The 14,676-nt window shown below is 42.5% G+C and overlaps 1 protein-coding gene across 1 annotated transcript in view; it reads left to right on the forward strand.

Annotated features, from left to right (window-relative positions):
- Window positions 1-2,754: 2,754 nt before the first annotated feature.
- LOC106545643 (uncharacterized) overlaps window positions 2,755-14,676 on the forward strand; it is a 35,709-nt gene continuing 23,787 nt past the window's right edge. Inside the window, exons 1-7 of the mRNA XM_087707953.1 lie at window positions 2,755-2,918; window positions 3,910-4,505; window positions 7,035-7,161; window positions 9,018-9,100; window positions 9,936-10,062; window positions 11,894-11,976; window positions 13,852-13,978. Coding sequence (XP_087564079.1) covers window positions 3,987-4,505; window positions 7,035-7,161; window positions 9,018-9,100; window positions 9,936-10,062; window positions 11,894-11,976; window positions 13,852-13,978 — 1,066 coding nt within the window. The 5' untranslated portion in view covers window positions 2,755-2,918; window positions 3,910-3,986. The remainder of the gene's footprint in view (window positions 2,919-3,909; window positions 4,506-7,034; window positions 7,162-9,017; window positions 9,101-9,935; window positions 10,063-11,893; window positions 11,977-13,851; window positions 13,979-14,676) is intronic.

Genomic DNA, 14,676 nt, shown 5'->3' on the forward strand with positions numbered 1-14,676 from the left:
TTTGTAAATATGCCCACCATTCCAATTCCCTTGTTCTTTTAATTGCAATCTCATTTTTAATCCCCTAATTCCAAGCATCCTAATTCTGATCAGGTGACCACGGGGATGCTGCAATAGTCGCAAGTGAAAAAAGGGTAATTGAGTCATTTTTTTCAGTGCTGTTTGAACATTAAACGAATTGCTGTAAGTCGAAGACTACCTGTATGACCAGAAACCTGGGCCTCCTCTTCCCCCTCCCACCATCTGCAACTGGGGCTTCCAGGATGAAAGCATCTCTCAAACCGCTCCATTTGTGCTCTTGGGAATCCAGCCAGCGCTTCCAACCCTTTGGAAAGCTCCAGACTTGGAACAAAGAAACGGCTTTCTTGCCCGGTGCCGGCGGAAAAGAGACGGATCCGCCGAAGGCTTTTCTTCGCCTGGGGCTCTGATCTCAAAAAAGGCCGGAGAGCCGCGCAGATGCAGCCGCGCACAGGAACATCAAAGCTCCGGGCATCTTCGTTCTCTCCAGGCTTTGCAAGGGTTAAGGAGATCGAGTTCGTCTCCCTAGAAAGTATATTGAGTAGGTGGCCCTTCCGGCCTTCTCCTTCGCTGTCCTGGCGGACTCCCCTCAGGGGAGAAAAACCACCTATGAGGCATCCTGCGAACCTTCGGAAGAACCGTTGGAAGAGGCGGGGCTACGATTTCCCGCCTGTCTGTGAGGAGAAATCGAGCTTTAAATCACCTCTTCTGGTAAAATAACAATAACAATATTATAATAGTAATATAATTAAATAATAGTAGTGCTGAGGGATTCTGCCCTAAAGTCCTTTTCAAGGATAGGACTTGCCTGCTACTGTATTGAAGATAATACGGTACTAGCAAACATTGTTCCTGAGGAATAGCGGTCTAAAAGGGACAGAAGATGATTGCTGGGACATCTCTGAGGAAAAGCTGTGGGAGTCCTGAAGGAAAGAAAAATCCAGAAGGAATCGAATTTCCCCAGTGGGAATGTTTCTCAAAGGCATCCAACTCATTTTTTTTTTAAAGCTACCTCAGGAATTGTAGAAGTGTGGGGAATAATACAGGTAGTCCTCAACTTACTATCACAACTGAGCCCATGACATGAGCCCAAAAATTTGTTGCTATGGGGTCATTAAAAGATGATACGTATTTTGGTATAAACATGCTGTGGTGGGACTGTAACTAAAGACTTGGCAGTCATATTAAACAAATAATATTTAAAAATGCCAAGGCAAATCGTTTAGGTTGCCAGCAAAGCCAATGATATGGTTACAAGTACCGGTAATACTTCAGAGATAAGTAGCCACAAGACTATTTCTGAAATGAAGACTGTACAAATTCTTTATTATTCAACAGGGAAACACTGAAATATCATTTTCTTGATAACTTAATTAGTTTCTGAAACACACTATTCTGATAGGATAAACATAAACAATTGGATAAACAAATATCAATATACATTCTTAAATTTTGTGATATTGATATTAAAAAATAATCCAGCCTAAAAATTCTGGGGCAGAGTTATATAGAATGTATATTCTCTTTTAGGTGGATACATTATCTCAGGGATCTATTGAATTCAATTCTTCCATATCAACTCAATTGTTTCCTTTACTAATGATTTGTTCTTCATATGCTTGATTAGATGCTAACAAAAAAAAAAGTGGAAAAACCACTCTTGCCTATTCCAAATCTTTTCCTAAACAGCTGAATTGGATGATATTTTCTACAAAGGTAATTTATTTTTTCATGCTCAAGGGTTCCAGACACAAACCTATCCAAGCCCCCAATCATTTGAATGGCTGCTTTTGAACTTTGCCTATTTAATAGCTAATTAAGAAAACGAGCAGCCTTCGCATTGCATTTTCTTCCAGTGGCCTCTGAATATGGTTGATCAAAAGAGTTTCTCTTACATATCCAATTGTGGGTTATTATATTCAAAAAGAAATTGGTCCATAAATTTAACACAACATTTTCTCAGTAAATGTAGTAATAGCACTAGACTTACATACCCTCTATAGTGCTTAACTTGCCACAATTTGTTGTGATCCACACAATCAAAAGCTTTAGCATAGTCAGTGAAGCAGTAGTAGATATCCCCATGGACACGTGATCAAAACTGATAAAAACTGAGCGGCTTGGCGACTGACTCATATTTATGACCGGTGCAGTGTCCTGGGGTCACGTGATTCACCTTTTGTGACCTGCCAAGCAAAACCAATGGGGAAGCCAGATTCATTTAACAAATGTAACTCAAGTGCTTCACTTAACAACTATAGAAGAAAGGTCGTAAGATGGGGAGAGGGAAAATTCAATTTAAGAACTGTCTGGCTTAGCCGCAGAAATTTTGGGCTCAATGATAGTCGTAAATCGAGGACAACCTGTCTAAATAGGTCTGGAGTTTTGTTGGCCTTGCAAAAACGGAGCTGCACCTGCACCCCAAACTTACAAGAAAACCCTATGAAAAACAGTCAAAGGAAAGAAAAACCATATAGAAAACCACCATAATCTGCGGGAGAACGCCTTAAGTTTTAAGAATAGATTGGTCTGCCACGCTGGCAGCCCCGAGGGATCCCTTTTGCCCCCGACCGCAAACGCAAAACTAGAGCTATGAAGACCGATTTCGGGATGTGAAACGTAATGCATCGCGGACGGGGTGCAAACGGGGTAGAGAATCGCTCGCTTCGCGCAACTGGCAGGCGGGATCCACGAGGTGGCAAGCAAGTGCCCGGCGAGCAAGCGCAATGCTTCCCTTCCCAGCCGAGCGGGGAAGGAGGAGCAGCGAGTCTTCGCAGGAGTCTTCACTCGAGAGGCCTTCTCTAGGAACCCTGCCTTTTTTTCTCTAACCCTTAGATTGCCTATGAAATGCGCATGGGCGACCCTGCTCTCCAACTGTAAGGCGAGGACGGAGCTGCGAGGTGGGTGGAGACTAGCTGGGCCCTCGATCGCTTGCTGCTCATCGATGGATTGAGCTGATTAAACTCTTTCCCCTTTCGGATCTTTCCCTTCTGAAGGTTGGGGCGTCCCCTGTAGTCTTAGATATGGATGCTTTTCATCCCTCCGCCAACATAGCTGTGAAAGGTTGGAGGGAAGGGAGTGAGGAAAGTCAGGTAGAGCTCCGTTGTGGATGCTTCTCTTCCCCCCCCCCCCCAAAAAAAGCTGTGAAAGATGGGTGGGGGGAGGGAGCGAGAAAAGTCAGGCAGAATTCCGTCTGGTTCAGCTCAGCGTTGCTTTTGCCTTGCAATTCCCAGGCGGGTCTCTATTTGCAGACACCTCGCGGCGTTTCCAAAGCCTTTTCTCGCTGGCCTCCCTGTAAGGAAGCATTCAACCCCCGAGACAGCCTGCGACTGCTTCACCTCTATCCCCGACCCCCACCCCACCCCATGGCTCCCTTTCCCACCCTTGGTAGGGATCATGGCTGGTTGATGGAGACTCTGTCGTGCAGGAAGGAAGACAACCCGCCCCAAGTGTCTTGCAATGTTTTTTCCTATATGAACTATCCGTTTTGGGTGGAGGTGCTGGAGAAAAAGCCACAGCATTTTGGGGTTCCCATACTGGACCCGAGCTGAGTGTTGAGCATTGGAGGTATCTCCAGCTTGAAAAATATAGGAATATTTTGTGTTGTTTGCAAAGTTACTGGCAAGAAAGGTCATAAAACAGGCCAAAAGTCACTTAACAACTGCCTTAATTGGCAACATAAATGTTGGCCTCAAATATTGGTCCTATATCGAGTCCTATATGTACTTCCTTTTTGAAAAGAAATTGTGTGTGTTGGGTGTGTTATGTATTTAAGAGCACTGTCTTCTCTGTCTTCCCTTAAATGTTTTTTGGGCAAGAATATCCTATCAACATCTACAAAAGCAGCTCTCTTTTTTCTCATTTTTCTTTCCTTCTGTTCCTTTCTCTTAGCTTGAAAACTGAAAGCATTTTCCCCCTCTCTGGGAGGATTCTTATTGTTTGAGCATCAAAGTTCCACATCTCCTGAAATGGCTCATTTTGGTGGCTCTTCTTACCATTCTGCTCCTCTGACCAAAAGTCCTTTTGCAAATCCAGGACAGACTTTGGATGGGTGTGACCCAGCTTCTTTGTACACCCCAAAATCCGGCTCACGAGACCCAGAAGGAAATGGATCCCGTGTTGCCTTGCTTAGGTCTACTGAGAAGTTCTGGAGAAGAACGAAGGAGGACAATGTCCTGGAAGGAGATACTACCAGATGGGCTGGAGAACATCAACTTTGCCGGGCGTTCTTCTATGAAGAAACCGAGGAACCTCGAGAACTTTGCACTCGTTTACACCGTCTTTCTCGTCAATGGCTGAAGCCAGAGAAACACACGAAAGCTCAGATGTTGGACTTGGTGGTCCTGGAGCAGTTCCTGGCTGTCCTGCCCCCAAAGATGGAGAACTGGGTGCGAGAGTGTGGAGCAGAGACGAGCTCCCAGGCGGTGGCCCTGGCAGAAGGTTTCCTCCTGAGCCAGGCGGAGGAGAAAAAGCAGGGAGAGATGCAGGTGAGACAAAAATTATTGTGCAGCGAATTCTGGACTTAACAACAGTTCACTTAGTGACCATCCATAGTTACAACAGCATTGAATAAAGTGACGTATGACCATTTTTCATTCTTGGTTGCAGCATCCCCATGGTCACCTGATCGAAATTCTGACACTGCGGCAACTGGTTTGTATTTATGACAGTTGCAGAGCCCCTGGGACACGCAATCCCCTTTTGTGAACACCTGAATAAAAAAAGTGCACCGCAGAGTCAAATTCACTTAACAAATGTATAACTAAGTTAACCTCTGCAGTGATTCACTTAGCAACCGTGGCAAGGAAGATCATAAAATGGGGCAAACTCACTTGACAAATCTCACTTAGCAACATAAAATTTGGGCTCTGTTATAGTTGTAAGTCAAGGACTACCTGTACTTGTCAAAAAGGTGAAAATGTGAGAAGCTGCTGAATTTTTAAATACAATAACCTCTGGGCCCCAATAAACCTTTCCTTATAATTACTAAAAATTCTTCATCACTGAGATTATTGTAAGTGACCCTTTCCAGGGTAGAGTCCTAGACTTACAACCTTTTGTTTAGTGAACATTCATAGCTCTCTAACAGCATGGAAAAAAGTGATTTATTGCAGCATCCCCAGGTCACATGATAAAAATTCATATGCTGGAGAACTGACTCACATTTATGACGGTTGCAGTGTCCTGGGATCACGTGAAGAGCCATAGTGGCGCAGTGGTTAGAATGCAATACTGCAGGCTACTTCTGCTGACTGCCGGCTGACTACAATTTGGCAGTTCGAATCTCACGAGGCTGAAGGTTGACTCAGCCTTCCACCCTTCCCAGGTCTGTAAAATGAGGACCCAGATTGTTGGGGGCAATATGCTGATTCCGTAAGATCGCTTAGAGAGGGCTGTAAAGCACTTTGAAGTGCTATATACCGTATTTTTGGGAGAATAAGACACACCTTTCCCCCCCCCCCCAAAAGAGGCTGAAAATCTGGGTGAGTCACTGAATACAGCATTTTTTTTGCCTCCTGAAACCCGCCCCTTCACCAAAATGGCCGTGCAGAGCCTTTGCTCAATTTTACACCCACCCCAGCCCCCAGGAGCACTTTATAAGCTCCCAGGAGCACTTTATAAGCTTCCTAAAGGCTATCCATGCCCTTTTTTTAAAAACGAAAAACAGACCGTTTTTTCCTCGTTTTTGGCCCCCCACCCTCCCCAGGAGCATTCTGCAAGCTCCCTAAAGGCTATTCATGCCTTTTGCGGTGGGAGGGGGTATGTGATATGTCTACTTGCTATTGCTATCAATTTTGCAACTTTCTGACAAAGTCAATGGGGAAACCAGATTCACTTAACAACTCTGGCAAGAAAAATGGTAAAATGGAGCAAAACTCACTTAGTGGCCATCTCAATTAGCAATGGAAATTTTGGCATCAATTGTCATAAGTTGAGGACTATCACTTAATACCATTTTATAACACCGTGGTAAGACCACACTTGGAATACTGCATTCAGTTTTGGTTGCCACAATGTAAAAAAGATGTTGAGACTCTAGAAAGAGTGCAGAGAAGAGAAACAGATGATTAGGGACTGGAGGCTAAAATATGAAGAATTGTTACAGGAACTGGCATGGCTAGTCTAGTGAAGAGAAGGACCAGGGGTGATATGATAGCAGTCTTTAATACCTCAGGATTTGCCACAAAGAAGAGAGAATCAAGTTATTCTCCAAAGCACCTGAAGAAGCAAGGATAAGAAGCAATGGATAGAAACTAATAAAGGAGAGAAGCAACTTGGAATTGAGGAGCAACTCCCTAAGAGTGAGGGCAATTAACCAGTGGAACAACTTGCCTCCAGAAGTTGTGAGTGCTCCAACACTGGAAGTTTTTAAGGAGAGATTATGCAACCATTCGTCTGAAATGGTGTAGAGTTTAGTTGGACTAAAAGGTTCCACCACAAAATCGCGGAGGACAAAATCGCGCTCGACGAAAGCGCGCATTTGACGTCATCACAGCGCGACGAAAACATCGCGCTGTGATCGAAAAATGTAAAAATAAAGCTAAAACCTTACCCTAACCCCCCCAAACCTAATCCTAAACCTAACTCTAAACCTAACCCTTAACCTAACCCTAAATCTAACCCTAAACCTAACCGTTAACGTAACGCTAAACCTAACGCTAACCCTTAACCTAACGCTAAACCTAACGCTAACGCTCTAAACCTAACCCTAACCCTTAACCTAACCCTAAACCTAAACCTAAACCTAACCCTTACCTTTATGTGAATCGGCTTGCTTTAATTTTAATTTTATTTTAATTTTTAATTTTTTTCGTCACGCTGTGATGATGTCACATGCGCGCTTTCGTCGAGCGCGATTTTGTCCTCCGCGCTTTTGACGGGTCACGGACTAAAAGACCACCAAGGTCCCTTCCAATTCTATTCTATTCTACCTGTATGTGAGAAGCCCTCTCTTTTCAGAGGAAACTCGGTTGCAGTGGACTATAAAATCTTCTTCCCTCTTTTTCTTTTGACAGGTTCAGGATCCCTTCATAGAAGTGGGTGTTCAAAACCTCGAAGCACATAGAGACATGTCATCTCTCTCACAAGAACTGGCCTTCGGAGGGATCTCCCAAGAGGATCCAGCTCAGATCACATCCGAAAGTAAAAAAGCAGTTCTGTCTTTGTTATATTTTTATATTGGTGTACTCCATAAGGAAACATAACAGGGTGCAGTTGAAAAGAAACATTACAGAACGTTATACATTCATTGAACACATTGATTCAGCTCGGAAGCTTACTCCAGTGTTTCTCCAAGGTCCCAATAAGCACATATTTAATCAACAAAGGCCCCTTTGCACTACTAGCATTCCCAGACAGATATGTCGCTTTTAAGACATGTAACATCATCTCTCCCAATGAGGTATTGAGATCTGATCCAGCCAATCAACTCCTACCAAACTCCCAAATAGTAATAGCACTTAGACTTATATACCACTTCATAGTACTTTACAGTCCTCTCTAAGCGGTTTACAGAATTGGCCTAGTGCTCCCAACAATCTGGGTCCTCCTTTTACCGCCCCTTGAAAGATGGAAGGCTGATTTAACCTTGAGCCAATGGCTATGGGCAGAGTTAGCCTGCAATAAATTTTAACCCCCTGCCACCAAATGAATGAGATAAGGCAAGAGTATACTTCCCGTCTAATGGAAATGGTACTGTTCAGCGCCTGCCCACTTCCTTGAAATCCTGAAAAGAAATTAAACCAAATACAATCTTAAAATCTCTCTTTATTTCAGTAGATTCTTAAGTCCAGACTTAAGGAACTTCATAGTTCACTGGGCCTTTCAGTGATTGACAGAAGCCCTTGTCTCTCATGACAAGAGAGCCATCTCAAAGCCTAACCCTTTAGGCCTCTTTATTTCACTCCTTGCTACGTACCCAATTAATTGGAGAGGCCTTATTGTGATGTTGGTGCAGTGGTTAGAATGCATACAGGCTAAGTCTGCTGACTGCCAGCAGTTCAATCCTGACCAGCTCAAGGTTGACTCAGCCGTCCACCCTTCCAAGGTTGGTCAAATGAGGAACCAATGGAGGCAAAGTGCTGACTCTCTAAACCACTTAGAGAGGGCTATAAAAGCACTATGAAGCAGTATATAAATCCAAGTGTTATTGGTAGTGCTATTGCTAACACAACAATTGAGGCCAAAATTTCTAAGCAAGACAGTTGTTAAGCGAGTTTTGCCCCATTTTATGACTTTCCTTGCCCCAGTTGTTAAGTGTCTATGGAGATTCTCGGTCATCCAGGTCATGGTTATCCCAAAGTTGCAACGGCCTCTTGAAAAAGCAACTTTGGGACAGTTGTGAAGTAAATTACTGCAGTTCTTAAATTAGCAACATGGTTGTGAAGTGAATCTGGCTTCCCCATTGACTTTGCTTGTCGGAAATTCACAGGTGATCACATGACCCCAGGACACTGCGAATGCTATAAATATATGCCAATTGCCACGAATCCAAATTTTGGTCACATGATCACAGGGATACTGCAATGGTCATAAGTGTGAAAAATGGTCATCAGTCACTTTGTTTACCTGCCAATGTAACTTCAAATAGTACGGGTTAAACGGTATAGGTTTGCCTTGCTCTCATTCCTTCTGGATCCTATGGGGGTGCAGATTACACCCACATCATTACTTTTTACTATCAATCTGGTGTTCTCTATCAGTCCACTTCTCAATATGGAACTTGGAATTAATATACCATGTACAGATCTACTTTGCTTCCCATAATGCTCAGTGTCATAAAAACTGTTGGGGAAGATTATTGGGGCAATATGCTGACTATAACCAGCTTAGAGAGGGCTGTAAAGCACTATGAAGCGATATATAAGTCTACGTGCTATTGCTTACTTGCAGTCTCGTGTGTGAAAGAATGCTCCTTTTATTTTATTTTTTGTATGATTTTGCTCGAGAATGTAGTAGGAATTTTTTCAAAATGTCTTCCTTCATTTCTGTCATTTCAGTGAATGGAGCAACCCTGAGGTTTCCTGCAGAAATGTCTTTGCTTTGTGGTGGAACTGAAACTGCTGTTGTCATTCCAGTTCAGGTAGGAGCTTGTGTAAAGTGTTAGTACCACTTTATTATGCCTTGGTAAGACCTACACTTGGAATATTGCATCGAGTTTTGGTCACCGCACTATAAAAAAGCTGTTGAGACTCTAGAAAAAGTGCAGAGAAGAGCAACCAGGATTATTAGGGGACTGGAGGCTAAAACATGAAAAACGGTTGCAGGAACTGGGCATGACTAGTTTAATGAAAAGAAGGACTAGGGGAGACATGATAGCGGGGTTCCAATATCTCAAGCTATTCTCCAAAGCACCTGAAGGCAGAACAAGAAGCTGGATGGAAACTAATCAAGGAGAGAAGCAACTTAGAACTAAGAAATTTTCTGACAGTTACAACAATTGATGAAACAACTTGCCTCCAGAAGTTATTAATGTTCCAACACTGGAAGTTGTTAAGGAGAGATTGTACAATCATTTGTCTGAAATGCTGTAGGTCAGTGGTTCCCAACCTTTTTTTGGCCATGCCCCACCTAAGCATTTTTAAAATCCCGATGCCCCTTCTGTAACATATAATTCTTGCTTTACTCAGAAAGTGAACTCTGCTCATATAAAGGAAGCCTAAAAGCCCATTAACCTGGTTTAAACAAAGTTCAAATTGCTCCCCTTCTCCATTAAAAATCAAATTGCCCACCTGTGTGGCATGGACCCCACGTTGGGAACCACTGGTGTAGGGTTTCCTGCTTAGAAGACCACCAAGATCCTTACCATTTCTGTTGTTCTGTTCTGTTCTATTCTACCTGTATGTGAGAATCTCTTTTCAGAGTGAACTTGGTTGCAGTGGATCATAAAATCTTCTTCCCTTTTTTTCTTTTGACAGGTTCAGGATCCCTTCATGGAAGTGGATGCTCAAGACCCCCGAGAACACAAAGACATGTCATCTCTCACTCAAGAACTGGCCTTTGGGGGGATCTCCCAAGAAGATCCAGCTCAGATCACGTCAGAAGGTAAATAAATGGTTCTTCATTTACTATATTTTTACATTGGTGGGCTCCATAAGGAATCGTAGCAAGATGCAGTTGAAAAGAAACATATTACAGAATGTTATTCATTCATCGAACACGTTGGTTCAGCTTGGAAGCTTAGTTCAGTGTTTTTCCGGGGACCCGATAAGCAAATATTTAATCAACAAAGGCTCCTTTGAACTACTAGCATTCCCAGACAGAGATGCTGCTTTCAAGGCATGTAACATCATCTCTCCCAATGAGGCATTGAGCACCCTGATCCAGCCAATCCACTCCTACCAAACTCCCAAATAGCACTAGCAATACCACTTAGACTTATATACCACTTCATAGTGCTTTACAGCCCTCTCTAAGCGGTTGTTCTGACCCAGCCTTTGCAGAAGAAACAGACCCCTAGCAAAGAATAACCGCTCTTTATTTATCTCTTGTGAATTAATTGCATTCACCAACCGAAAGTCCAGGCAACAGGCCTGCAAGGAGTTAACTGCAGCAACAGACGTTATCAGTTCATTATGATCATTCCAAGCGGTGAGGCTGCAAATTAAGTTCTGGCAAGACAGTCTTTGTTGCATGAAACAAAATTAGGAAAATCTCTAGAAATGTAGTCTTCTACGACCACCACTCCCCTTTCCTTCTATTTATTCCCCAGCCAGGGAGGGGCCATTCAACATCCAAGTTTGATTTGCTTCCCAAGTAGACACCTTGTCCTTGACCTCTGTCCTCTCATATCTGCTCTGTGCATACGTGCATCTGGAACAGGGCCCAGCTGTTCTTCCTCCTCATTCATCTCTGCCTCCAAAGGCAGCAGCCACTCCGGTGGTTGGGAAATGCCAGATGGCCCTGGCTCTATCTCTGTGTCTGATGCTGAGCTCATCAGAGTCTTCCCTAGGCTCCAGAACTGGCCCAAGTTCTTCCCCAATCTCCTCATCATCCAAGTCTGCCACCATCTCTACTGGCAGCTGGTAGGCCACAACAGCGATTTACAGAGTCAGCCTGTTGCCCCCAACAATCTGGCTCCTCATTTTACCGACTTCGGAAGGATGGAAGGCTTAGTCAACTTGGAGCCGGTGAGAATTGAACTCCTGGCTGTGGGCAGAGTTAGCCTGCAATAAATTTTAACCACCACACCAATATATGAATCAGATAAGGCAAGAGTATAAGTCCCCTCTAATGGAAATCATACTGTTCAGTACCTGCCCACTTCCTTGAAATCCCAGGGAAAAATGAATCCAAGATACAATCTTAAAATCTCTATTTCAGTAGTTTCTGCTCATTCAGAGCCCAGACATAAGGAACTTCAATTCTTCATACCTTCATTGGGCCTTTCAAGGATTGACAGGAGTCGTTGCCTATCATGACCAGTATAGTTACCTTCAAGCTTAACTCTTTAGCCTCTTTATTTCACTCCTCGCCACCTACTCAGTTAATCAGAGAGGTTGGACTTCTGGCCACAGTTTCTCATCCCTAGATCAGTGTAGGCAGCCTTATTGTGATGATGGCACAGTGGTTAGAATGCAGTATTCATGCTAATGCTGCCGGCTGCCAGCAGTTCGGTCCTGACAGACTCAGGGTTGACTCAGCCCTTCCATCCTTCCCAGGTTGGAAAATTAGAACCTGGAGTGTTGGGGGCAGTATGCTGATTCTGTAAACTGCTTAATGAAGGCTGTAAAATACTGTGAAGCGGTATTGCCATTGATATTGCTTACTTGCAGTCCCACTTCTCTGAAAGAATGCCTTTTTTTTTTTGCATAACTTTCTCAAGAATGCAGTAGGAATATTTTCAAAATGTCTTCCTCCATTTCTGTCTTATCAGGAAAAGGAGCAATCCTGAGGTTTCCTGCAGAAGCATCTTTGTTTTGTGGTGATTCTGAAACTGCTGCTGTCATTCCAACTCAGGTAGGAGGGATCAAGCTTGCGTAAAGTGTTAGTACCACTTTATAATTTCTTGGTAAGGCCTCCACTTGGAATATTGCATACAGTTTTGATCACTGCAATTAAAAAGTTTTGATCACTGCAATTTAAAAAAGATATTGAGACCCTTGAAAAATTCAAAGAAGAGCAATGAAGATGATTAGGGGACTGGAGGCTAAAACATATAAAGAACAATTACAGGAACTGGGTATGTCTAGTTTAATGAATTACATTACAATATCTAAGGGGCTGCCACAAAGAAGAGGGAGCCAAGCTATATGTTGAGATTTTGGAAAGAATGTATTGAAGATCAATGAAAATGATTAGAGGACTGGAGGCTAAAATACATGAAAATGGTTGCAGGAATTGGGTATGTCTAGTTTAATGAAAAGACATGACAGCAGTCTTCCAATATCTAATAGGCTGCCACAAAGAAGAGGGAGTCAGGCTATTCTCCAGAGCACCTGAAGGCAAGACAAGAAGCAATGGATAGGAACTAATCAAGGAGAGAAGCAACCTAGAACAAAGAAATTTCCTGACAATGAAAACAATTAACCAATGGAACAGCTTTTCTTTAGAAGTTCTGGATGTTCCATTGCTGGAGTTTTTAAAGAAGAAACAGGACAACCATTTCTCTGAAAAGTAAAGGGTCTCCTGCTTGAGTGGGGGGAGGGGGAGTTGGACTAGAAGATCTCCAAGGTCCTTTCCAACTCTGCTATTTTGAGGACGATTCTTTTCTCCTTCAGTGTCTAAATGTGGTTTTGATAAGGGACATTCCAAAGCAAGCTGAATTTCTCTTCCAAAGCTAATTCACTTCATTTGCTCCCTTCTAGCGAGTGGGAGCAGCTTCCTGGTATCATTTGAACATTGCTGGCAACTCATTGCTTCTAGAAGGCTTTTTCCAGCAGCTTCAAATAACTATTGAACTGTGTGTATCTCTCAGGGACAACATAAGGCACCAGTTAAGGTATCAACTAGGATTGTTCAAACACTGTGTTGAGGAAGTCACCTTCCAGGCAGCACTGAAGACCTTGATCAATAGTGAATCCAAGATCACTTCATTAAGAGATAAGATAGAAAACTTTGCAGGTGATCTTTGATTTAGAGCCATCTGTTTAATAGAATAGGAATAGAAATTAGAACAGAATAGAATAACAAAGTTGGAAGGGACCTTGAAGTTCTTCTAGTCCAGCCCCCTGCTTCGGCAGGAAACCCTATGCCATTTCTAACAAATGGTTATCTAATATCGTCTTAAAAACTTACGGTATTGGAGCATTCACAACTTCTGGAGGTAGGTTGTTCCACTGATTAATTGTTCTAACTGTCAGGAAATGACAGTAACCGCTCAGAGCTACAATAGTAGAGAAATAAGTGACTTAGGACCACTTTTCACACTTATGACCGTTACAGCATCTCCATGGTCACATGATGAAAATTCAGACACTTGGCAACTGGTTCATGTTGATGATGGTTGCAATATCCTTTTGCCACCTTCGGACCAGCAAAGCCAAGGAGGTAGTTAGGTTCATTTAACAATTATTAATAACTTAACAACTGTGGCAAACAAGCTTGTAAAATAGGGGCAAAACCAACTTAACTGTCTTATTTAACAACAGAAATTTTGAGCTTAATTGTGGTCATAAGTTGAGGATTACCTGAACTATGTGAAAATTGCCCATAGTCACTATGAAATTTGGGATGAGTGGTATCTAAGCTTGATAAATTTATCAAGCTTAGATGCCACTCATCTTACTCTCAGAGTGACCTTGGGCAATTTTCAGTTCGTACAAGTAATCCTGAACTTACAACCTCAGGTAAGTTGGAACTGTACATTAGGAGGGACTTTCTTTTGAATTTCAGAATCATATGTTATTTGAAGATATAGCCATATTTTTTTCTGAAGAGGAGTGGGCTCTGCTGAATCCTGACCAGAAATTGCTGTACAGGGAGATCACATTGGAAAATGCAAGGAACGTGACCTCCATAGGTAAGGGATCTCTTTGTACTTTTCTGGTCAGATGTAACCAGCTCACCTGTTTGTCAGGAAAAAAAACCCTCTCATATAAAAACAAGGAGACCATGAACAATAAAAAGTATATTTATTTAAAATATATATTTTCTTTTGCAAAAGGATTCTCAATCATGAAAGAAAGAAAGAAAGAAAGAAAGAAAGAAAGAAAGAAAGAAAGAAAGAAAGAAAGAAAGAAAGAAAGAAAGAAAATGTTGGATAAGTCCAAATGCATGGCTTAAATACATTTAGTGTAGCAGATCACCGCCCTCACATACCAATGTCTTCTGAAGTTACATAAGTTCCTGAACCAGAAATCCCCTTTGAACTCCCTTGCCTCATTTCCTCATAACAAGACAATTAATCCCATCATGGCAGTTTCCTTCCTGCCATTTTCCAAAGTAATGTCAAACTAACCTAACCTGGTATGTTCTAATCAATTTTATAGCCTTGTTTTTCCCAGAACAAGCTTTTTACATAATTACTTATTTTAATGCTTTACACAGACGAGCTGCTATAGTTATGAAAAGTGTAAATATAGAATCACTCTGGTTTGGTTCTTTTACAAGAATCCTATTTTCCTTATTGTTTCTCAGAACATGCTGGTCTGTTCCTTTCCTACAGTGAAGGAGAATGTCCTTAACTGCATTGATTCTTCCACCGGATCAGGCAGGCAG

This window comes from Thamnophis sirtalis, unplaced genomic scaffold (genome assembly GCF_051295495.1).
Source record: "Thamnophis sirtalis isolate CommonGarterSnake01/CBP01778 unplaced genomic scaffold, rThaSir2_p1.2 scaffold_3, whole genome shotgun sequence".
Classification (NCBI taxonomy): Eukaryota; Metazoa; Chordata; class Lepidosauria; order Squamata; family Natricidae; genus Thamnophis; species Thamnophis sirtalis.